The sequence below is a fragment of the Malaya genurostris genome, chromosome 2 (genome assembly GCF_030247185.1).
Source record: "Malaya genurostris strain Urasoe2022 chromosome 2, Malgen_1.1, whole genome shotgun sequence".
NCBI lineage: Eukaryota > Metazoa > Arthropoda > Insecta > Diptera > Culicidae > Malaya > Malaya genurostris.
The window spans coordinates 347,365,608-347,390,701 of NC_080571.1; the positions used below are offsets into that span (position 1 = coordinate 347,365,608).

Genomic DNA, 25,094 nt, shown 5'->3' on the forward strand with positions numbered 1-25,094 from the left:
CTAGAGGATGATATGACGCGTTAAGTTGATGCCCATTATTCATGTGTTAATGGATTGGATATTTACTTCCTTACAAGTTTGCGGCAAGTGACATGGTCGTTCAACTTGTGCAACCACGGGTCGTAAAACGTAAACAGAATTATTGCCCTATGTTCAAGATGAGATTAGCATGTCTGCTGAAGCCATTAAAAAACGACACACTACAACTTCCCTTCGATTAGTCGGCAAAACCTTCAAATTCACCAAATACAAATTACCTGCGAATCAAATGACTCATTCAGCGCGAACGCCGCACGCTCCGTTGACAGTTAGAAAACCGTTCCAGAACACTTCCACAGCAAAAACCACCAATCAAAGCAAGCCACAAAAACAAGCAAACACCACTTGCTTGCTGTTACAAAAAGTATAACAGAAAATTGAAGCAATATTTATGCGTCCATCACTCGACTTCCATACACAAGTTTCCCCTCGGCAGATCCAACTGAAGAGGCGATAAAATATGGCGTTGTTATTATTATTATTATTATTGCATTTTAATATCTACAAAAAACCTTTGTTTACTCACAACACGCTCGGTACCATCTATCAGACCAGATCCGATGCCGGCACAAAGCGGTGCAGTGCGGGAACATCACGCAAAGTGCATCATCTGCGATGCAAAATAGAGGCAGATCAGTAGAAGGTTACGTCGACTCGTAGCCCAGCTGAGCCGACGTTGGGAAGAGCAGAAAAGTGTCAGTGTCAGAATGTGAAAATTCGCTTTCGCGATCATGATCAAGTTCGCGCGGGCCGTAGAACCACGTCAAGTACAGTCCGACCAGTCGTAGTAGGCCGTGGTTCTGACCATCGTACGGGATAGGGTCAACGTGCCAAGCAGTGGCCGGGTAGATATCTGATTCCCACTGACCCGTTCGATCGTCATCGGTGAAAAACAGATTCTATTGACCAACAGAACAGAAGAAAAACGAATCCAGTTTTCTTCCTTGTTTGTTGAGAAAACGCGCAACCGTCTGTCAACGGAGCTTGTGGTTATCGAGTGCCGTTTCGCTCCGAGCTGTGTTTATTTTAGAAACTGGTGCTTCCCCGCTGCGATAGATTCGCTCGCTTTACATCGCAACTGTTCCTCCAGAGACAATAATTCATACCTGCAACTGCGGCTACGGCCGGTTCGAAGCAAATGTTCCGCGACATTCGCAATAAAAGCAATTATCGAAATCTGCATTAGAAGATCGAGCTTCGGTTACGCGAACAAGAGTAGAAATAATACTAATCGGTTTTACGGTAAATCAACACAGTTGATCGTTTCCTAGTTCGGCCGAGGTCAGCCAGCAGCCGCTCGCAGATCCGCTTTTTCTTAGGATATTTTTGTATGACAGGGACACGTGCCGAATGGTGGTTAAGCTAGCGTTTTGTGACGATCAACTGCGGTCCTCATCACCAATAAGGTATTCTTCAAATAACGCTACTAATTATGCATCATGCTCAAGATGATTGTTTACTCCGTATCATTTAAAGAGAAATACAGCATAAACTTCAACCGGTACGTACAAAGTATCGTACACGTGTTCCGTGCTAATAAATCGGGCAGCCTTCTGATATGTTCACACAAACTTGAAACTATTGCGTTTTTTTTGTGCTGTAACATCTCGTTCCAAAAAAAAGCCATTACTGCAGAATCCCACCAAATTCTTGTCGATGCCTACAGGAAGCATGCCCTATGATTTTTCGTTAGTTTAAACTAATTTAAAAGTAGATTCCAGTGTAAAAGACAAAAAACGCATGGGTAAACCCAAAAAAATGCCTGATTGAAAGGATTATTGGACCCAAAGCCAAAAACAGATGAAAGAGAGGTTAAACGTTAGTTGTCAAGCCGATTCTGTCGGTCTATTCAGCTTAGGTACGGTTTACAGGGCGAGAAAAAAGTTTCTGTTCTGAATCGTGAGAAAGGATGAAAAATGACCTGGAATCAGAGTAGCTTAGATGGTCCACGATAAGTAGAAGGTTGTAGATTCGATTCCTTTCCCTCGCGATCAAATTTTTCAAATTAAATTTTCTAGTCATCCGCAAAAAAACGACATAATCGATTCATTAAATTTTCAGAGAAGAATTGTTTGTATGCTATGGATTTGCTTGTCTAAATTGAAGTAAATATTGCCAACCACTCAAGAACGAACTTTTGGTCCTAAAAAGAACAGCTCACTATCAGCTTCACTCAACACCGACATCAGTAAGAGCAGTGTGCTAAAGTAGACAAAAATATAACGAACGATAGATGAAATGTTTCTCGATTGTTTCTTGTTTATTCCACTACCGATTTAGTTATTTCATTGAAAGAAAATATTGTCATCGGTTTTTGGAGATTGATTTGTTGGTCCTTAAAAGAACAACATTTTACTTCAATGTGTTCGAGTACGAGAAAAGCATGCCCACGTCCTAACTTTTCCTTCTAAAATTTTCTTCTGCTTGAATCTAAATGTTTTGAAAAACCTGTTTTTTAGCTTATTTCTTACTGTTTCGTACAATTGGAAATTGCATCGTGAATTGCTGAACACCTTTCTGGTGACAAGGTGCAGGATTGGTGTTGTTACGTTTTGTATAATAGAAGATATGGTATTTTCGATAGAAAATTTTAACAAATCTTTTAATGTCACTATTAGTAAGTGAGCACTCACGAAGCATTTCACGTGAGAATCATACAAGTCTTGATGAAATCAGCGAAAAAGTGAAAATTTTTCTTTATAACAAAGAAGCTGATTTTTAATGGTAAATGTTTTATTTTTCGACTAAAAAAGTTTTAACTTTATGGTAATTTGCATCTCGGGTCAGAAAAAAATTCTCAGCCTATAGGCAGAGTTAGAAAACGAACACAGGTAGACAAACTACTTTCCGGCAAAGAATTGGCAAATACCGCCTTTCTTACATTTCTTTCTCACTATTCACTAGTGGCAAGATGCCAAATCTACCCAAAAGTGGGTATTGTTAAACGGTTGCTTGGTAACAGGCAATTTGATACCGATTTCACTGTTGATGTTTCCGGTTGAGACAAATGGTTGGCTGATTTTACCATACGTACAGATGGCTTACCAAACGAGACACTTTTTCGCATTGTCTATCTTCTGTGCTTTGTCATCTCCACAAGGTATCTTTTGTGCTTTGTGCTGACCCCTGACCACATCCCACTTTAATATTCTACACAGTTTACTTTTTATATCCACTTTTCTAGTAACATATTAGGCTTCGTTTTGTATGCTTTCATCACTTGTTCGTCATATATATCATTTGTTGTTTGTTCCCCATCTCATCTGCTTGGTTGGCTTCCTCTGAGCTGACTTGATTTTTTTAGGGATTTCGCTTATTCTGTGCCTGGGGCGTTTTAATTTTCTTTACGTTTCATCAGTTTATGTTGCTCTCTCACCAGGTAGTTGAAAACATAAACAAGTTAAACAGATGTTAAGTTTTTTTTCTATTTGCAGAACATTTTTTGTCTCGTACCGTGTCTTTGCTGAAATTTGCTGATGACATTTGACAACGTTTCTTTGTATCACCCCAATCAAATTCGTGAATGTTTTATTGTGAACAATCAGACTTTTCTAACAACTAGTCCAAGATTTCGCAGCTGAAAACTTGTTGTCTATTCGATTACTAAATAGCTGAAATAGTGACGTGAATCATTTTGTGGTAGTTGAAATTATTTTGAGTTACTTCATTAAGATTCTTTTGATAATTCTACTGTGCAAACACCATACAGATAAACATACAAGTTAAGATAATAAACAGGCTGATCAACATAACGATTCTGATAGTTTGCATGCATGAAGCATTTCACGAGGAAACATCATACCAGGCTGAATGAAAACAGCATCCAAAAATGATTACACGGGAGAGGCAGCTTCAAATCAAACTTTCAATACTTAACTTTGTAATGTACCTTTTCGAATCGGAATTGTAGATCAAATACAGTGTGCACAGCGGATTCATCATTCCGCAGGCCTAGTTTGACGGATTACCACTGTATAGAAATCAAACAGTGATTCCGTTAGAAAGATTCAAGAAATGTCTTATAGAACACCACAATCGATCACGACGATTCGAACGATTTGCCTTAGCGATATTCTCAACCTTCCGAGTCTAACAGATTTGATCATTAATTTCGACTATTGATAACGAAACTGATCGCGTAACAAAATGAAATCTTGTGGTGTCAAAATGAATGCTCTTAGCACCCCGTAGTTCCAGCAAAAACCCCTTATTCTCAAAAAAAATCCAAAAAGCATCTTGCTTTTGTATCCGATTCTACCCGAAAAAATCAAGTAGCTAAAATGTATCGTTTTGATACGAATAGGAGTCATTTATTCCCAAGAGATTTTCATTCGAATAGTCATAAACCACTCCAAATAATATTGGTAATATTGGTTTTCCGAGATCCTATATTTTTTTACCATTTTTTATAAGTGTAAAAAATAGGATAGGATTCGCTCAATCCTTAGAAAACATTCCCGAAGCATGAAGGGACGAGTTTCATCAACCAATCGAGACAAATGAGATTTCCGAAATCGGCCAATTATTTTGATGCCAAATAGCTTTTATTTAGGAAGTAACCTTCATGCTAAAATAATGAACAACTCTAACGAAGTGTTGTTGTTCAATGATTGTAAGTTATCGTTTCAAATTACATTAACAAAGTTATACGGCTTTTGAATAAAACTTGCTGCTATATATTTGATTTATTTCTTGACTGTGCCTCACAGTAATGAGAACAGCATACCATCTTTAAAAAATCGCATACCAAATGTAAATCATGATTGGAGATGATCCACGCAACGTTCGAATACTAGTGGGAACAACTATCCAATAGTTTCATTTAATGCAGCAATTAGAACTCCAGTCTCGTCTCAATTCCAAAGTCCCAGTCAATTAAAAAAAAATGTTTCGAGATTACACCAGATTTTGACGTTTCTTGCAATTTTGAAATATTTGGCATGTAACAAAAATATGCATTCACATTTCCTCGAGTTTAGGTTCAAATAAAAGGTAATTTGATCTCATAGACTGCTATTGAATTTTATCTGGAATAGACTTCTGGGTCCGAAAATACCGTGTGATGTTTATAATTATTCAAAATTACAAACCGTCATTCAGAACAATGATGCAAAAAAAACGGCTCGTCTAAGTATTTGACTCAAAATAGTTTCAAATGTTAGTTATGTTAGTTACTAGCCAAATGAACTGATTTCGGGTATTCCGGTTACAAGTTTCCGCTGCCGAAAGTAACAGAAACAGTGATCAAAAACTCAGAAAACGGATATCAACTCGTTTTCTTAGAGGCTGATTTTCATACACTTCATACACTCAAATGGAAGATCTTGTGGTCTCATAAGCTGCCATTAAATTTTGTCCAAATCCAAGTACTACAGCTACAGAGTGAAGTGTGCTCAAAAGTTTAAAATTTCAAACCGTTATTGAAAGTGAAGACACAGAAAACGGAAAAGTTCTTCCAAATTTGGCTTAAAACTGTTTACGCCCATATTAACTTTCTTGCTTTTATTCTAGGTTTAATAAAGAACTTTTTTGAAGAATCCCTTCGTATAATTTATGAAAATATGAGTAATATGAGAAAGAATGAATTAATCGGGTAAAAAATTAGCATTATCTTAGCATTTTTTTCAATAAAATAAAACAGTAAAACTGTCAACATAATTTTTTTCAATTGCACTTTCTTTTAAAAAAAAACATATCAACGGGTATCTTTCGGTTGGATGAGTGAAAGTCATGCTCGATCAAGTCCACCAGTTACGAAAGTATGTCGATTCTGATGGTTCCTTCACTTCCCTTCAAATTCATAACGGCGTCATTACTGACTGTTTTCAATACGGGCTTCAATATTAATCGAAAAAACTGATAATGACTTTTCTTTCATCGAAGCAGTCTCAGGAAATATATTCTACGTATTTTATTAAATAATTTTTGACACTAATTTAGGCTCATTTTTGACACCAAGATTTAAGTAGTTCACAAAAGTATGCTTCAGCGTTTATGTCACATATTCGGCATCATTTCATAAACCAAGCACCTGACTTTTGCGTTGCCATTTTGTATGAAAAGAGTGATGCTAATCTAGAAAAAACCCTTCTTAATCCACTCCGTGGAATTTTCATAGATCTTGAAAAATCACCATACATGGAATTTCCGAAGTCGAAAAATTGTTTTTTGGTGCCAAAAGTCTTAGAATTGAAAGTTGATTTAAAAAAAATTGTTTGAGATGATACTAAATCTCGACGTTTCATACTATTCTGAGCTTTCGGCCTAAAAAAATCAAACTTGATCAATGGCCCAATATTAGCTTTCAAACGATCCTTATCTAGTTCAAATCGGCCATCTCGGATAGTCGCCTTTTCTTACAATTTTAATACCTTTCTACACAGAAAGGTAAAAAACATTTAAACATTTTCAAGATGCATAGAAATTGAAAATTTTTGATAGACTCACAAACATTTATTAAATGAAAAAGGTTTAGAATTGCAAGAAATTTAGATTTTCAAGGTGCATAGGGTTGTCATCCAGCGAAAATAAACATTATTTAAAAAAAAATCAAATATTGTATGAAAAGGGAACACAATTGTGACAGAAAATGACTAGAATTTTCTTATATTACCGGAAAAAAAATTCAAACATGAACGGTTTAGTGGTAACGAGAATTAAAAAAAACAGTTTTCCAAAATATCGAAAAAATCCATTTTTTGAACCAATATAGCACGAAAGGTAACCATTTTCATGATAAAATGAACAAAAGTCGGATCCAATATTTTTAAATGGAGAACAATATTATCGAATATTACACCTTACCAAGTGATTGTATATCATTTTGCCATTGAACTGCTGGTTCTTTGATGACTATCGACTTTCCTTTTCATCCAATCAATATTCGAAAACTATCAAAATTTGTAAATTTAGTTAGTTGCACCCTGTTAAGTTTGAAAATAATTGAATCTAGAGATTTTCCATCAATAGTGGCATTTCTTTTGGTCTAAATAATTTATTAAAGTTTTCCAAAATTAGTCAATTTAGTTGGTGGACAACCCTATGCATCTTGAAAATACTTGAATCTAGTAATTTTCGATCTTCATTGACTTCCCTTTTTATCCAGTCAATGTTTAATAAAAAATTAAAACCTTGACAACCCTGTGCAACTTGAAAATGGTCAAATCTAGTAATTGCCTATCAATATTGATCCTTTCTATCCAATGAAAGTAATGAAAATTTTTAAAAAATGTTTTTTTTTTAATTTGTTGACAGTACTACGCACCTTCAACAAGCTTAAAACAACTATTTTCGATTGCCTCCATAGTTTCCAACACAGCTAGTGACAACTAGCTAAATCTCACCGAAAATAAAATATACAAGATCTTTGCGAGCTATGATAAATGGCAGAACGCATTTTTCAGCCTTTTTTCCTACTCTGCAACAAAAATTTGCGGATTTTGTTCACCACTGCAAATCTTTTGCCATATAAAATTTTTTCCAGATAAGTTATATAACTTTAAGTCTCAAGCAAATTCGTTCATACGATGAAGGAATTTTGCTAAAAACATATGATCGTCTCTACTTCAATGTATTCTAGTTTATATAAAATCAACTAGCATTCTTCAGAAACTTGCCCAGCTCGCAAATCATAATAATGCAAAATTACACGATCTTTCTCATAAATAAACTTCTCTTCTACAACCAATCCGAAATGAGTTTTATACAGTAAATATCGCCAATTCAAAACGTGATATGATTTTGTTAGAATCCCGAAATCATGAAAAAACGCAAGCCCTTACTAGTGCGAAATAAATTAATTCAATAGTTTATCTTCATAGTAGGCTGCAATTTCCTCTCCCAGGGTTTTTTATTTCGCCACAAAACAGCATTTACATGTCTGATAGCCTACTGTGATTCAAAATTTCCTTTACCACTTTTTATGACTGGCGATGGCGCAACTTCTCATCACACGTTACCGACCGATATTACATCCTGCTTGGAGCATTTCTACACCATTCAGGGCGAAATATCGATTGCACAATTCCATTTAAATAACGCCGAATCACGCCATCGTCCTAGGACCGAAGGAAACCGCTAGCATTTTCTACTCTGGCCAACAACCATCCCAGATTGAATCAGGGTGGAATTTGCCACCCACTCACATTCCAAAGTATCCCATCCCAGTCAGTCAGCATGGGGAAAAAAAATATTTTCCACCCCACGAAGGTATGCATACTTGATTAACCTATTGTAGCTGCTGGTCATGACAGTGAAAAGCAGTACCAGTAAGTATCTTTGGAATACGGGACGCGGTTGAAATGCCATTCACACAACCATAATTTTGTTTTATGACTGAAAAGAAAAACAAATAAACACTCGAAATTCCAAGAATTCCTGGCATTCATGGACGACGCGTGTGGTGATATTTTCGCTTGATACTTCGATGCAAAATATTTTCCCACGCTTCCCTGCTCGCATTCCACAGCACAAGTCAGTACACCAAATAATTGCTACTTTCTCCATTTCAGATGAGCCAAGCCTCTCGGATCTGCCGAAAGATATTCTAGAAGCGAATGACCTGTTGGATCTTATTAGTAAGTAGATAAATTTCCCCATCCCTAACAGGCCGAACGTAAATCGGTGATCGGACAACACGTGAGAGAATTCCCCATTTCATTTTCATTTTCAATTTCAACGAAAACGACCGACAAACAGTTTTCGACTAGAGCAGATAAACACCGTGTGCCACAAGCGTGACTGTCAAGTTCAAGCACCAAACCAACCATGGCCAACTGTGATACTGACCGCGGTGCCTAAATTGTAACGCACGGGCCAAATAGTAGGCCATTTTTTTCTGACTGCCTGACCGACGGCTCTGCCTAGACGGCTAGACGTCGCGCACCATTGAATCCGGCGCGGAATTCAAATTGGTAGGGCGTAACGGAATTCGGATTGCAGATTCGGAAATGACTAGCGAATAACATTGAAACTTTGTCTACGAAATCGGTTGCTCGGTACAAAATGTTGTCACTTTCTATTACCTATGTTTAAAAAAATGTTTTCAATTCTATTTTGGCTAGTATCTAGTTTCAAGTTTTGTCTCATTGGGTTCTAGATTTGCCAAAAGTTTGAGGCTGAGTCCCAACGATTGTCCGCTTACTATGATAAAAGGCGCTTCCCATGACTAAAAAAAATTCACAAGCTATTTAAATTTTTGGCTTATATTCACCTATACAACTGTCAAATTAAGAATCAAGATTTCGGCGAACACAACAATATTCGCCCTGCCAATTTGTCAACAAACACCATAAAGAGAAACACATATTTTTTAAATTTTTTGTGAGGTTATTCCAAGTAGCATCATTAATTTTAGTGATTACTCGTAGCAGTCTTATTAGAAAGCAATATTGCATTGTTTAATTCTCACTCTAGCTATTTTATTTTTGATGAGTTGTAATGCAATTAGAAACCTATTCTTAGTCCTCCTAGTGAAGTGATAACGCCTTTCCCTTTCGTGTCGATGAAAATATCTTTTGAAATATATATTACAAAACAAAAAATGAAAATATTTTTTGTCTTTTTATCGAGATAATTTCTGACACTAGTTTTGGTTCATTTTTGACACCAATTTATTCAGATTGATTAAAAAACATGCTCAGCAACAACAACAACCGGAGCTCAGTAAAAAAATGTTTGTCCGGAATTCAGATTCAGAATTCAGTTCCAGAACTGAACCTGAAAATTTGGAACTTTAGACCGAAAACCAGGACCATAATTCTGGATCCGAGTCTGAAATCTGAATTCTGAACCGGGATTCTGTAATCAAAATTCACCTGTAGACCAGAATACAGGTTCAGAATTCAGTGCTAGGTTTTGAGTTCAGTGCCGAACTAAAATCCGAGTCTCGAACTCAGTACCGAAATTCAGCTCCACAACACAGGTTCAATGATCATTTGGGATTTTACCTTCAGTTTCAACAGACTTCGCAGCCGATTGCTGGTGTACAGAATCATTGCACGCCCAGTGCTACCGATCCTTCTGACACTAAGAATCTATCGTTCTACGTCGGGGCTCGAACATACGCCAATTGGCTCGTAAGGCGCCAGCGCCCTACACATTGAACCGTCAGCCCAGAAACAAAACGCAAGAGATTACTAATTTTACATCGTAAAACCAATTTTCAAAGGTCACTAGATGACTTTGAAATAAAATCTGTACTTTGAACGGATCGGTTCTCAACACAAAAAAAATGTAAGCTCGCGAACAACATGTAAACAAAACATCGAAACGTTCTCCTCTTCTACGGATGAAACCGGTAACGTGTTAATGATCAATTTAAACATTGGCTCCACATTTTTGTTTACGGTTTTGCGGAATCGAATTTCATTTGAATACATTAGCTGCTGCCTGTCCGATCGAAGAACATTTTAGGTTCGATACTTTGCGTGTTGGTTTGCTCGGTGCGCATTAGTCATTGGTCGGAAGCAGGTTCGCAGGCAATGGTTTGATAGTTTTATTGGACACTCTTAATCACAGTCAGATGATACTCGTTGACTCGTTAGTGCAGAACACCCTTTTTCAATAGTTTGTACCCACAGTGAATCATTCAACGGTTGAACGGTGGAACAATTTACGATAAATAGCGCAAACTCCGGTCACACTGAACCGAACACTCATCGTTGTCTGTTCATCACTTAATTAATGAGTGATTCAACATATGCTGTGCGGTGTAAAAGTATCCTTTTTACGCAAAATTCGTGGAAATTGCTTAATGGGCCGCAGTCAACCGTCTCGCCAGTTCGGTGGCGACTTTCACACCGGCTCATTTCAGTCCGTCTCTCCCCCGTACTAGCGTCAGTTACGTCATTGGTAATCGCGCTTGAGAGAGAGAGAGAAAAAAAAACAAACACTGTGGTGACCATTTCCAACAGCCTGTCACATCAATTCCACCTGTCAAGACATAAAAAAACGAAAATTCAAAACAATGATCGTCGTTTTTCGGCTTCACTGTGTAAGCACACCGAGTACTCTAGGGTCATCCTATATGCCATCGTAGCAGGCGCTGATGCCGTTGAAAATTACTTCTAGCACCAGTCCATCATCAGCTCACTCACCAGCGCTCACGAGTTTATTTTCGCTGCACATGATCATCGTGTTTCGCCGGGTGAAAGAATCACGTTTTTTTTCTTGTCGGGACCCACTACACCAATCAAGTCTCGTTTTTCAACCGTAACTTCGTTACTTCCTCCGTTTTGGATGTTTCTTCATTGGTGAAGAGTCGTTAATTCACGAAAATTTTGCACGTCGCCGTTTCATGATCATCACCGGCTTCTGATTTCTGTGATTGTTGGACAATTTGGCGATGCGTTCAGCTTTATTTATAAACATCTCCACGCCAGTTACGTCATTAGTTAGTTAGTTTTTTTTTCGCACTGGTACGAGGTGAGTTTTTCCCTGCGCGGAAGATCAGAAATCAGTAGTCAAATCAGATAATGGTAATTCGTGTTAGTTTTTGCTTGTCAGATTCCTTGTTCGTTTGAACTATTTTGGGTTAGAACTGAACCTATTAGATTACAAGGTATTATAGAAAATAGATACGATCAAATTGTTTGGTTACGAATTAAGACTTTGTTTTAAAATACATTTTATATGTGAAAAATTAATCCTTTCAGGCTTGTGTACAATCAAAGTTTTAATCGTGGTTAGCAAACTGATCTTCAATAGGAGTTGAGATGAATCCCAGGCAACCAATAAGCATGTATTAATGTCGCACTATGACAGCATATAATCGCTTGACACTTTAATCGCTCTTGAGACTGAATTAGGACCGATTTTCGGCAAAATATACTGCTATTCATAGATCATGCTTATTTATGACAGGCGTGCATTGTGTAAGCTAAATTCTTATTGATTTACAACAAATCAGCTTTCAGATTGCAGATATAAAGCTATCATGAAGCTATTTTCGGTGCAAATAAAAGGCTATTTCACTGCCATTATTAGTACTTACTTGTTACCTGGGTTGACTTAATACTCCACGTGAGACAATAGAAAAAAAAAAGCAAGTTTTCCAAGGTTCAATTTCTTACACTTTTAGCAAGCCCACTAGAAGGTACAAATTATATTTCAATGCTACCGATTTTATGCTTAATAAATTCAGAAAGCAAAAAAACTAAGGGAAAGTAATATCAGAGACATAATCGCGAAATTGACGTAGGTCGAGTTGGATAAACGTATACTGAGTTTTGGCGTTCGAGCAAAAGAAGGAGGTTTCAGTTCGGGTATGGCCAAAAAAGTGGGCACTTCGAAGTCAAATGTCCTTCGTGCTAAAGAACGTTTGAATCTTCGAACCTATAAGAAGCAGAAACAACCAAAACGTAGCCCGAAACAAGAAGCATCGATCAGGCCGAGGGTTCGAAAACTGTACAATACGATTCTTGTTGGAAATTTGAACTGCATAATCATGGACGACGAAACCTACGTGAAACTCGATCACAAATCCTTGCTGGGACCACAATATTATACGTTGCGAGAAGGGCATGTGTTAAACCAGCCTGAGACATCGATTCAAGTCGAAAAATTTGGTAAGAAAGCTATGGTCTGGCAAGCAATTTGTAGCTGCGGTAAGATTTCGATACCCTTCATCACCACTGCTTCAATGAACAGCGAAATATACATCAAGGAATGTTTACAAAAACGACTTTTACCCATGATTCGAAGCCACAAGGATCCTGTTGTCTTCTGGCTAGATCTTGCTTCTTGCCACTACTCGAAATCAACGGTAGAATGGTATACTACCAAAAATGTCACTTTCGTCCCAAAAGACATGAATCCACCAATTCGCCCACAACTTCGACCAGTTGAGGAATTTTGGGCATTAACGAAGGCACATCTTGGAAAAAAGTGTCAAAACTTATCGCCGAAAAGTCTGTACGGAATTTAATGAGAAACGTTCGAAAGAAGGTGCGCCTACTAGTCTACAATGGCTAAGTAGCAAATGTTGAGAATAATATTCTGTTGTTGTAGTCTAATATTATCAGTATATCGAATAAAATTTGAATATCTAACACTTGTGAATTATTTACAGCGAAATGAAAGTGCGTCCATACTTTCTGGGACAGTCTTTATATAGTTTAATCTACTTGAATCGATGCGTAGAAATATTTTCAAGCAATAGATTTTATAATATATTAGAAACACCTGTTTTAATTTGGTTCAACTGTAGATTTTCTAAACCTGGCCACAGATTGTACGGAATTTCTATTCGTAGTCCTACGTCAACATTTCTACAGAGACGGGTCTCGCTGGTTACTGATATTAGGTGAAAACCGAGTTCATAACGATTGTTTTAAGAAGGATTTCTGTTTTTTTTTCCGTTTTTTATACGGTAAAATAAAATGAAACATGTACCACACTTTCAATAACGAACCTTCAATGATACCGGATGAGATGATGGGATACTATAAAAAACCATTTTAACATAATATGAAGAATAATAAAACAATCTAAAAAAATATTCATTGAATGATAACGCACCTCATGAGGAACTATTTCCGTATCTGAAGAAAAGAAAACGGGAATCATTCGGAAATGTTTCATGCACTAAATTCTCAGTTTCTTAATTTGCCTTAAATATGATGCCACAGCTACCGTGTAAAATGCCACACATTCAATGACATTATTCCCCAAAACAATGACACATCCAGCGTTGCCAGATTGCCATATTTTTCTCGCAAACTAACCAGATCTTTTGCCAGATTTTCCAAATTTTCTCAGATTTCGTCAGATCTCGCCAGATCCTTACGGTTTTTGCCTCTATACGAGAGGTGGTGAGACCTCCTTTTATTTTTGCTCACTGATAAGGAAGCCCGGTCAAAATTGCCTTGTATGTAGTAGACCCAGACAAATCCAGATAAATGTTTGAGTTAGATACGGATTTTTGAAAAAATAACCTGGCAACTCTGGACACATCATTAACTTGGAAATGTCAAAATAGAAAAAAAAAAAAATGTCATCAGAAATTATTTGCGTAATCGACTAATTGCAATTGGGAACCAACATCCTTTCGATTTCTGTGATTTTCTCATTCAATTGGCTTATTCAAAATTTGTTTCTACTCTGTCATTGCCAAACTGAACTTAGTTATGCCGACTTCAAGTCAAATTAAATTAAAATTATAAATCGTTAAATTTTTTTAACGATTTATAATTTGATTTTCGGTTACAATCTGCCTCTGGTAGTGAAAGGGCAAACTACCGAAAATCCTTCGATAGCCAGGTAGCGACTGGCTCAATAGAGAAGGCAACAACTCTAGAGCACTTCTATAACTACAAACTTGAAAATGCGGCAACTCTCCCAGAGCGACATCTCACCCCACTTTACCCTATGAGTTTTTTCTCAGTCATTTCAACACTGAACTTAATTTTGGCGACTTCAAGTCGAACCAACTAAAATTTAATGCATCATTTTCGATCTTCCAACTGTCACATTTTGTTTCCATACGAAATTAATCCTTTATTGTACGAGGTTAAACTTGAGCATAATAAAAACCGGATGAAAGTTGAGTTATTCCTTCACGAATTTTTGAACTTTTGATCGAACGCTCTTCATCAAGTTCCGGACAAGTGTTGCATTGCATTTGTTGGACGATTTAGGCCAAATTTTTTTGAACTTCTGCATGTTCCCAGCTGCCAGTCTTTTTGAAGACCATTTTCACGATTGCCCAGTAACGTTCGATGGGTCGAAACTGAAGGAGCGAAATTTATACGCTTTTCCGCAAGCCAATTGAGAATGGTTTTGGCATAGTGAGCCGACGCTAAATCCAGCCAAAACAGTGGAGGTGTACTATGCTTCTTATATAACGATAACAATCTTTTTTGGAGACACTCAGATCGATAGATTTCTGCATTTATAGTTCCGGTAGTGTGAAAAATGGTTGACTTCAAACCATAGGAACATATTGCTTTGCCATACCAGTACCTTTCGACCGAATTTCTCCCCTTGAATCAACCTGTCGCTAACATCCTCCCTAACCACGACAGTAAAATATTGTGGACACACATACCCATTATCAAAGCAATTTTTACGTTTCGTCTTTGACTCATCAGTGCGTAGCAGCTTATGTTGAGCTGCTAGCGCGACCTCGTCCGAGACGTCCGTTTGGACATTACACTTCGGTGTAATAGCAAAAAGTGTTTTGTAAATAGCATTAACTTTACGTCTGCCTAGCGGTTTATGTTAAGCTGCCAGGTCGCGCTAGCAGCTCGACATAAGCTGCTACGCACTGATGTTATATGAGACTGTCAGTATTTTCAATCAATGTCTCACATAAAAACTTTTAAAACAGCTCTTATGCATCTAAGAAGACTTTCGACTTGAATAACACGATTGACATGTAAACTTTCACACATTCCATATAAATCTGATAACACCGACAATGATATGCAGACGGCGCTTCGATCGGTTAATATCGTTGAACTATATTGCGGTAAATTCTCAGTTTTCGCCGCTTGAGCATTTTTAGTTTTGCGAATCAACATTATTCAATAAATAACACACACTTACCATACCTGCACTATCACTCAAAATAACTGTTTCCACAAAATTTTCAACTATACGTAACAAACCACACATTGAAATTAGTCTTTTTCGAGAGCAACATCCATACACCGCATCGTACTCCCAGTGATGCCAACTCCTTTCCCAGCTGCTCGAAAAGACGCTTTTAAACTGCTTGAAAACCTACTCAGAAAAATTTCAAAAAACCTTTCAAATATTGCTCGAGAAAACTATTTGAAACCTCTGGTTGAAAAAGCTGTGCTGCTCGAAAAGCTGCTTGAAAAAAAACTACAACTTCAAAAACTGTTAAAAACTGTTTAAAAATGCTCAAAAAACTGCTGGAGAAAACTACGCTGGTCAAAAGCTGCTTGAAAAGACCACTAAGACGAAAAAACTGTTCAGACTGCAAAAAAAGCTTCAGAACTGCTCGAAAAACTACTCGAGAAACCAGCTCGCAAAAAAAAACTGATTGAAAACTGCTCCAAAAATTGGTCAAGCAAATTACTCGAAAAGTTACCTGATAAAACTACTTGAAAAACTGCTCGAAGAACTTATTCAAAAAGCTGCTCGAAAAGATACTTTAGAACTGCTTGATAAACAGCTTGAAGAACTACTTGGAAGCTGCTCGAAAAGACGCTTACAAACTGCTAGAAAACCTACTCGGAGAAACTTCGAAAAGCTTTTGAAATACTGCTCGAAAAAACTACTTGAAACATCTGATTGAAAAAACTATGCATTTACTTTAAAATTTACTTGAAAGCTCGATAAAAATTATGTCAATAGCAATCGCTACGGGCAGCAAATAGAAAGAATGACATGGAATCAAACATTGCCCGACCATTATTCTCCAGAAAACATGAGCAAGTCATTTAGCAGCACGACAACACATACAGCGAAAGTGATCGAAAACATCATTTCTGAACTCAGATGAAAACTCTTACCCCACTACTCCCTAGGATTGCCCCCTACTGACTAACATATGTTTCATCGATACCCCACACATTGGTTGAGTAGCACTTAACTGTAGAAAAAGACGGGTGGGTAATTTCAGAGACATAACTGGAACTTAGTACTGACGAATATCGCGAGAGGAGGTAAACCCCTTTGCAAAGAGGGGTTTGAGGAAATCCCCATCCACAGCAATGCGCTCGTCGAATCAGTGAACCAACCGAAGACCCTGACGGTAGGGAGAAGGATTGTGTCAGAGGTCTAAGAAAGCCCTCGGGCCAGATGGTGTCCCGAACGCGGCTTTAAAGGTAGCTATAACCTCAAAACCGGACATGCTCAGGGAGGTCATGCAGAGATGTCTGGATGAACGATCGTTCCCGGACATTTGGAAAAAAACAAAGATTGGTACTGTTACCGAAACCTGGGAGCCATCCGCGTATAGACCTGATCGACACCACAAGGAAGCTCCAGGAGAGAATCATCCTGAACAGGCCTCGTTCATAGAAGAGGCGGATGGAATGACCTACGAACAGTACCGGTTCCGCAAAGGCAGGTCTACGGTGGATGCCATAAGTTCGATAGTAGCCAGCACCGAGGTCGCTATTCAACGTTGCACACAATAGTGCTTGTTGGGCGGACATTGTGGACTCGCTACTTCGACTGGAAGTACCGGAAGGACTGTACAAGACTCTGTAAAGCTACTTTCATAACCGGGTATTGCTTTAATGAGACTTAAGAAGGCTTATGCAACACTCCTAGCACGGCCGGAGTACCACAAGGGTCCATTCTGGGACCGCTCCTGTGGAACATAATGTACGATGGTGTACTGAGGTCTTAACATCTCGTCAATCCATAAAAGAGGGCGAACTGAGTGCATCACACTCGATCAGCATAGTGGAGGACTTGCTGCGTAGTAAGAAACTGCAAATAGAGCACCATAAAACAGAGCTGATGGTGGTAAATAATTGAAAATCGGAGCAGGAAGGCGACGCTACATGCTAGTAATTTCTGAAGATCAACGTGAAATTGCTAGAGAGTACGCATAGACTAACATCGGCTCATTCCAAGAGTCTCTGGATGGATCAACAGATCCTAAGGCGAAGTGAACTTCGGCCTGACGCAATTCCTCACAAGCCGCTGTTGTTTCAGGTTTCAGATTACAGGTTCGGCCTGCCTTAGCTGTCCAAATTAGCTAAAGACGGCTGCACACGTCCTGTTTGCTCGTCCCCGCTTCGCGATACAAAGGAGTGATCTCCGTCGGTGTAGTCTAAAGCCATCCTCTAACCGGAATCACTGGACCGACCCAGGCATCCTGCCGATCGATCCGTTTACGGGTATTCGAAGCGACGGTTACGGGAGAACTTCCATCGTCGGAGAATTCTTCGCCGGTGTAGGCTGGATTCTTCGTTGGGGACTAACCGGGTAGAAGCCACAGCACCGATGTCGAGTGCGATGTAGCTTCGGTATGAATCGTCGAGGCACCAGTGAACCTGAGGCCATGCTCCAACCGGAATACCCGGACCGACCTCGACATCATCCTGGTCAATCCTCTGGAGTGAAGCAAGTGACTCAAAGACGAGAATTAAAGGTTTCAAACAGGTAGGAGAAAACGATGCAGAAGTCCATGGCGATGCACGAGGCTGGTGCCTTCCATCTCGAAGAAATACCTAACGGTGGTACCGGGGAGGCAGAGTTGGATATTCAAGGTGTTTTAGTGGGTAGTTCCAATTATACAGTTGGGAAGTCCTGTGCAATTCACCTTTCGAAAAAAAAACCCTCTTATGATATGCTTATTCCATAGCTACCAAAATTTCATAGTCATATCTTGCTATGATGAGCTTTCAGTTTCATTACAGCTTCCGCGAAAAAAATTGTTACTTCTGAAAAAGCTGTGGGGTGCGTTTCACCTCTCTATTTTTCTCAGTTTGTATCACAAGCAAAATAACCGTCACAGTAGGCCATCAAACGCGTGCCAGTTAGATACGGTGCAGGTGCAAGCTCGAGCTTGCTGCATATGAAAAGCGTCGAAACGTTGAGTGTTAAAAAGAAAATATTCGTTTTGTTCTACTATTGCCTACCGAAAAGCTAGTAAATAACTTTACGTTCAAAAGAATCCACTCGAAAGATCTCCAAACGAGCCCAAATAATTCTTAGAGCCCAAATAATTCGAGATTTTTCATCACGGGCACGCTCGGTCACATGCTTCGGTTTAGGTCGAAAAACTCTTTGGAAAATAGCTAATCCAAAGCAACTCAGTGTGTCGATTCCAGCAAAATCAGAAAATTGTTAATACAACCTATTTTTCGCAAAATACCTCAATTTTTCGCAAAATTTTCTAATATTAGCATTGTTCTCCTACACCAACTTTGAGAAACCAAAAAAAATAATACTTCAAGAAACAGTCTGTTGGAGCAAGAAAAAGTTGCTAAAAAAAGGAGCACGGTATTCCCAGTAAAATAATAAATTTGGCTGATTAGTTTTTGACGAAACTACATTTCATTGAATGTTCGGTAAAACCACGGTAAGGATGAAAACGGCACAAAGACTTAGACATAAAGCGAGAACGACATTAGATCTAGATTTCTGAAACTATTGCAAACTGATCAGGAAAATCAGTAAAAACCGGGGAATTTTATTTTAAGATATCCGTCTAAATCCTGTCAATCTCACCCACCTTGCAATGTAGACTTGGCACCGCCCGACTACCACAGGTTTCGATCGATGCGGAACACTCTTACTGGAGTTTACTTTACTTCAGTCTAGAGAATCAAAAATTGAAACTACATAACTAAAGGCACATTCAAATTTTCTCCCCTGCCATAGTTCAGTTCATCTATGAATAAAAAATATTCACCGACTTAAGCAAACCAAATAATTTTGGCAAGAGGGTTAAATAATATAATTTTCCACGAAAACCAGAGAAGACATTGCCGATGTTGATAACCTCTGAGGTTTGATCTTTTCTAACCTTGCTTCTTTCAAATCGTTTGCCATCCATCATGTCTGGTACAAATGCTTTCAAATGACAGTGTAGAAATCCCGTACTCACCACTACTGGCCAGTGTTGATTTTCCTCGTCGCCGTGAGAGAACGGAACATTTTCGCGCAAAGCGCAGAGATTTGCGATGTGAAAACCGGGAGAGAAGATTTTCCCGCAAGCCACGCGAGTACTAATTTTCCATTTAGTTCAGATATTCTAACCCGCACAATTAAGTCGTCTCCGCAGTGCCTTCAACTCGTCTTCTGTCGCTTGAAGAATTAATTCAAAAGTTAAAAAACGAAAGAAAAGCAGAAAGTTGTGGAAAATAAAAGCAGCAGATCATCCGGAGCCAAGGCAATTTATGGTAATATCAATAGGAACCATCACCATCCTGGTTTGTTTGATGTTTGCCTGTCATCGGACAAACGGGCTGAACATTTCGACTTCCGGCCGCCTGATTGACAAACTCTCAAGGCAAACGTCGTGTGCTTCACAGCCTCTCAGTGTTACGTGACGGTTTCCAAGAAATTATACGTTTTTCGTGAAATGATCGTATCAAAAAATCCCAATACCTGTGCAACTCTTGACCACTTGAAGTGAAAAAATTGCTAGTGAAAATGAAAAATGCACACCTCATCCGTCTGCCTCGATCACTCGCTCGCACACATCGACGCGAAAGGAGAGTTTGAAAAATGTTTAAAAATAGATTTCTCCATCCCACTAAAATGACGGCAGGAGCAGTTCGGGGCAGCAGATCCACCAGAGCGAACAACTCAGTTCTGATGGTCACCGAAAACTCTCATTCTCACCCCGTGTGTCGAATGTTTGCTTTCTTCGCCGTCGCCATTCGCGATTTGTGTTTACTCGCAGTAGGCCAGTGCGGAACGAAACGCATCCATTTCAAAGAGAATCAATTTTCGGTCGTTATCGGGTCGGGTCGGTTCGCGAAATCGAAATCGAATTGTGATCAATCAGTTCGTGTTCGGGTGCCGTTTGCTCTCGTTTGACACCGAACACGTAGTGAGCGTGGGTGGGTCAACAATAAACAATCCAACAACAATCGACTGTCAGACATTGAAACCGAACTGACTGACTGACTGACCGACGAGAAACGAGTGTGATTGTGTTGAAAAAGTAGATCAGTGCCAGCGACAGGAAACAAGTGGAAAACATATGATCTGCGATCAGTCTGTTTGGAATGAATGAATATCGCCAATGGTTCTATTTTTAATGATTACGGAAACATCTCGGCTTTCATTGAAAGCGATTGAGTTCTGAAAAATTTATCGATATGCGCTAAAATTGTAGATCGATTTTTTTTTTGAATTCATCTTACATTTCAAGCAACCTTCGAATGACCTTAAAAATATCAGATTGGCCTAGTTCGAGAGTTTTCAAGCATTTCCATAGCAGTGGTGGTGGTGCTGGTGGAAGAAAAAACAACACAGATTCGAGAAAAATAATATAAATTATGTGTTGTTTTTCGAAACAATGACGTTGTGAAATAAGGCAAGCGTATGTTTCTGGCCAGCTATTATCTGTTGATTCTAGAGCTAGAATGTCGCGATTGAAAAACAAACATCGAAATAACACCAGATCAAGGTCGTATCAAATCACACACCAGTTTGTCTGTTTATGTACTCATCGCAAGTCGAAATAGTAGATCAAATTTTGGTCGATATCAACTCACACTTCCATCTACGTTTCCAAATCAAATCTCTTGGTTTGGAATTTTGAGCAGAAAACGAACTACTATTGTGTAATATCATTGCACTGAACTAAACTACCACATCAGAGTGTTGCACCGAGCACACATGCTCGAATTTGACTGTCATTTCAGACCTGCGCCGGTGTAATGTTATAGTGGAAAAACGTAGCAATACTGCGTAGGCCATGAAAAAACACGTGTCATAAAACAAACAGAAATGAAGAGAAAGTTTGATTTTTTTTCGGTTTGCTTTGATTGTTTTTTGATGAACAAAATTCACTTCGTATAGGCCATGTATGCGAATGGGTAAAAAAATTTATATTAACTCGTCCCAGACTCAGATTCACACAAACAGGCACGTACCCGAATGGGAGGGCCCAGGGTGTTCTGGTCCCTCCACGATATCAGACTACGCTTGGTTTGATACATACTATGTATACATTCATTTTTATACATATTATAAAACTTTATTACATTCTGGTTTGATCCACCTTGTGGTGTAATGAAGTAGTGTAATTATCGGTATCGGAATAGCACAGTAAATTTGAAAGGCCTTAAACTAACGAGACCCATATTTTAGAACAGTCTTTAGTACAGCTTCACTCAGAGTTTTCACGTTCTTTGCATCGTTACCTCAAATGATAGTTTGAAATTTTCAACACATCATTTTTCGAAGTTTCCGACCACTATTTTTAGTAAATCCGGAACCGGAAATCGGTAACCAGTATAGCCAAAACCAGTTCTTTTTACCATCAACTAACGAAACCTACATTGTAACATTTTCCAACACAGTGTCAAAGTTTTTCGGATCTTTGCTCCGTATCGTTAAATATCAATTTAAATTTTTCAAAAATTTTCACACTATAATTCCGGAAGATAAATCCGAAAAAAAATTTGCAGTAACCTATGAGACTCTAGGACCATTCATTTGGAGCATCAGCTTGTGAAAATCAGTTTAACTATCCCTGAGAAATCGAGGTGAGTTTTCTTTCTTTTGGAGGTGTCACTACTGCCGGTTCTACTGAAACCGGACTTGGAGAACCCGTACAGCCGAAACCATTTGATTCGACCATTAACTGATAAGTTTTTTGGAAAAGTTTTAGTACAGTGTCGCAGAATTTATTACGGTTTTTGCATAGTCACTCAAATGACAATTGGAAATTAATAATATTTTTCACCATTCTAAAACCGAAAATAAGATCCAAATAAATTTTCACAGTAATCTAAGAGATGATACAATCTTTCATTTGAATCAAAGTTTATGAAGAATCGAGGTAAGTTTCATTTTGGAGTTTTTGACCACAATTTCCAATACTTCTGAAATCGGGTACCGATATAGCCGAATTTAGTTTTATGACTATCAACTAATAATGGTAATTAGACGATCGACAGCAAATATAAGTGCGCATTATTTATTTGGGAGCAGGGAAAAGTCCGATGGAGATGACATTTGGTAATCTCTCTCTCCAGCAGACATAAAACCTTCTCATCATTTGTATCAACAGATTACAATGTCATTTAGGGGTTATCCAAAGTTTGTGCTTTGGACACATAACCGTTTTTACTTTTCTTTACGTTTCGTCTTAGACTCGTCAGTGCAGAGCAGTTCAAATTGAACTGCTTAGTGCAAACTTAAACAGTTCAATTTGAACCGCTAAGCAGACGTAAAGTTAATGCTATTTGCAAAACACTTTTTCAATTGGCACCGAAGTGCCATGTCTTGTCTGACCTGCCGAACGAAAACGTCTTTTTCGACTAATACTGGCCGAAAAAGTGTTTTGCAAATAGCATTGAACTTTACGTCTGCTTAGCGGTTCAAATTGAACTGTTTAAGTTTGCACTAAGCAGTTCAATTTGAACTGCTCTGCACTGACGAGTCTAAGACGAAACGTAAAGAAAAGTAGATTACAATGATCCAACAGATACATTTGGACTTAACACTAACAATTAAAACTAAATCTATAACCCTTTAACTAGCTGATGACACCAAGCAAGTATCATTTGGATGATTGTAATCTGTTAATGCTAAAGATGAGGAGGTTTTATGCCTGTTGGAGAGATAAAAATAGTACTCTTGCTTAAAAGGTGAGAGAGAAGAAAAAAGTGGGAACAGAATACAAGGGTTGGTGGAGAAGGTAGTAGACGAGCGTGGGCTAGCTACGGTGTTAGAATCGGCATGTAGATCTAATTAGTGATCGAAGAATGCATGGTGGAAGACAAAGAGAAAGAAGAAGACACGACCGGGTTAATTTTGACGAGCGAATCTAGTTAGTTTCCAATGGAGATGGTGGAGAGACAGAGTGGGGGTTGAACGAAAATACAGTATTGTATGTATGCATGTATGTGGAGCAGGGAAAAGGCCACTGGAGTTGAGAATTTTTAAACGTCTGCCTCCAGCAGGCATGAAACCTCCTCATTTTTGTACCAATGTTTGATTCTAAAACTAACATGATAAGTGACTAAGAAACAATCGTTTGATTACATTTCGAGATACATGAAAATCGAAGACATTATATAAGTTAAAGAATAAACGACACATACTAGTAAATGGTTCATTGTATCCATAGTTCGTTCTGGTCGAAGGTAATCTCAAAAAGGCTTGATAACGCAGACTACGACGATGAATGTCGAAATTAATTAATTGTAAGAGTTCGGGACAATCGATACGCGATTGTAACAAATCGGCTATGGAAACTGCTTTTGTGCGCATTATTGGAGCGATTTGAAACCGAAAAAGTCATTTTTCCAGGCAATGCGCCGGTAGCCTAGGCAGTTTTAGGACTCATCGAACGCAACACTCAATACTTTAACGACTTTGGATCTAGAATGTCGCATTAGTACGTAGTATTCTAGAATCAGGAGTTATAATTGCTCTCATCAACCAACAAAATCTGCAAAAATGATGAGCATTTCTTCAGTGGCTTTTTTTAACGATTCACTGTTTTATAACATCGATTGCGCTATTGCATAGTAAAAATAATGTTTTGGTACCTTCTTCGAAGCTTAATTTTTCATAAAAAGTGCGGTCATAACAATTCCATGCATGTTAGCAATCACTATTTCAAATTGCAAATATTGTTCATATTCTCGATGGAATGAAGCAGAATCACATGGGATTACGAGACTCTTTGTTTTAATACAAGTTTGTTAGAGTCTATTCAGTGATCTCTGAGAAATCGATGTGAGTTCTATTTTTTCCCGGTGCCTCTGGAACAACTATTTTTTAATTAAATTTATTCGACAAACAAACAACTTACTAAAGATTTTGCAAGTATTAGCTGCTTTTAGTATTGTCACACACTCTTGAAATTGAAGGTGTTAACACTCATGACTCAGTTACTCTGGAACCAGAAGTCGAATCCAGACTATGGGACTTTATGACAAGAGAAATGTAAAAATGGTTCCCAGGGGATCTCATATTGGAATCAAATGAGCTGATATCACCAATTTGTGTTGAAGATGTTGGAAAACGCCAAATCACTTTTGAGAATCTTCTCCTAGCGAAATTATCCTATGTATGCTGTATTAGAGCCCGGGTTGGCGGTTCAATGCATAGGGCGCTGGTCATACAAGTCGGTTGTCGTATGTTCGAGGCCCGACCTGGAAGGATTTTGAGTGCCAGTAGGATTCCGTACAATAAGAAGCGGCAGCGAAGTCTGCGCCAAGTAACACCATTCTGAGATAATTCACATTTATTTTAAAACAAATTTTTTTGAGATGACACTAGATCTCGACATTCAATGCAATCCTAAGTCATTTTGCATGTAAAAATAGTTTTCGATTTCGAGAATTTCATAAAACCGCATAAAAAATCGTATATAAAGCGGCTTGAATGTATTTTGCTATCAAATATACGATTCAATAACATTAAAATGGTGC

At 38.3% G+C, this 25,094-nt stretch overlaps 1 protein-coding gene across 6 annotated transcripts in view; it reads left to right on the forward strand.

Annotated features, from left to right (window-relative positions):
- Positions 1 to 25,094, forward strand: part of LOC131432018 (embryonic polarity protein dorsal-like) — a 98,738-nt gene that overhangs the window by 62,268 nt on the left and 11,376 nt on the right. For 3 of the 6 annotated variants that reach the window (XM_058598045.1, XM_058598046.1, XM_058598044.1), the window contains one exon: positions 8,550 to 8,615. In XM_058598045.1, coding sequence (XP_058454028.1) covers positions 8,550 to 8,615 — 66 coding nt within the window. Of the gene's footprint in view, positions 1 to 8,549; positions 8,616 to 19,715; positions 19,872 to 20,128; positions 20,538 to 25,094 lie in introns of those variants that run through there. The other 3 variants (XM_058598047.1, XM_058598043.1, XM_058598048.1) reach the window with 3 other exon arrangements.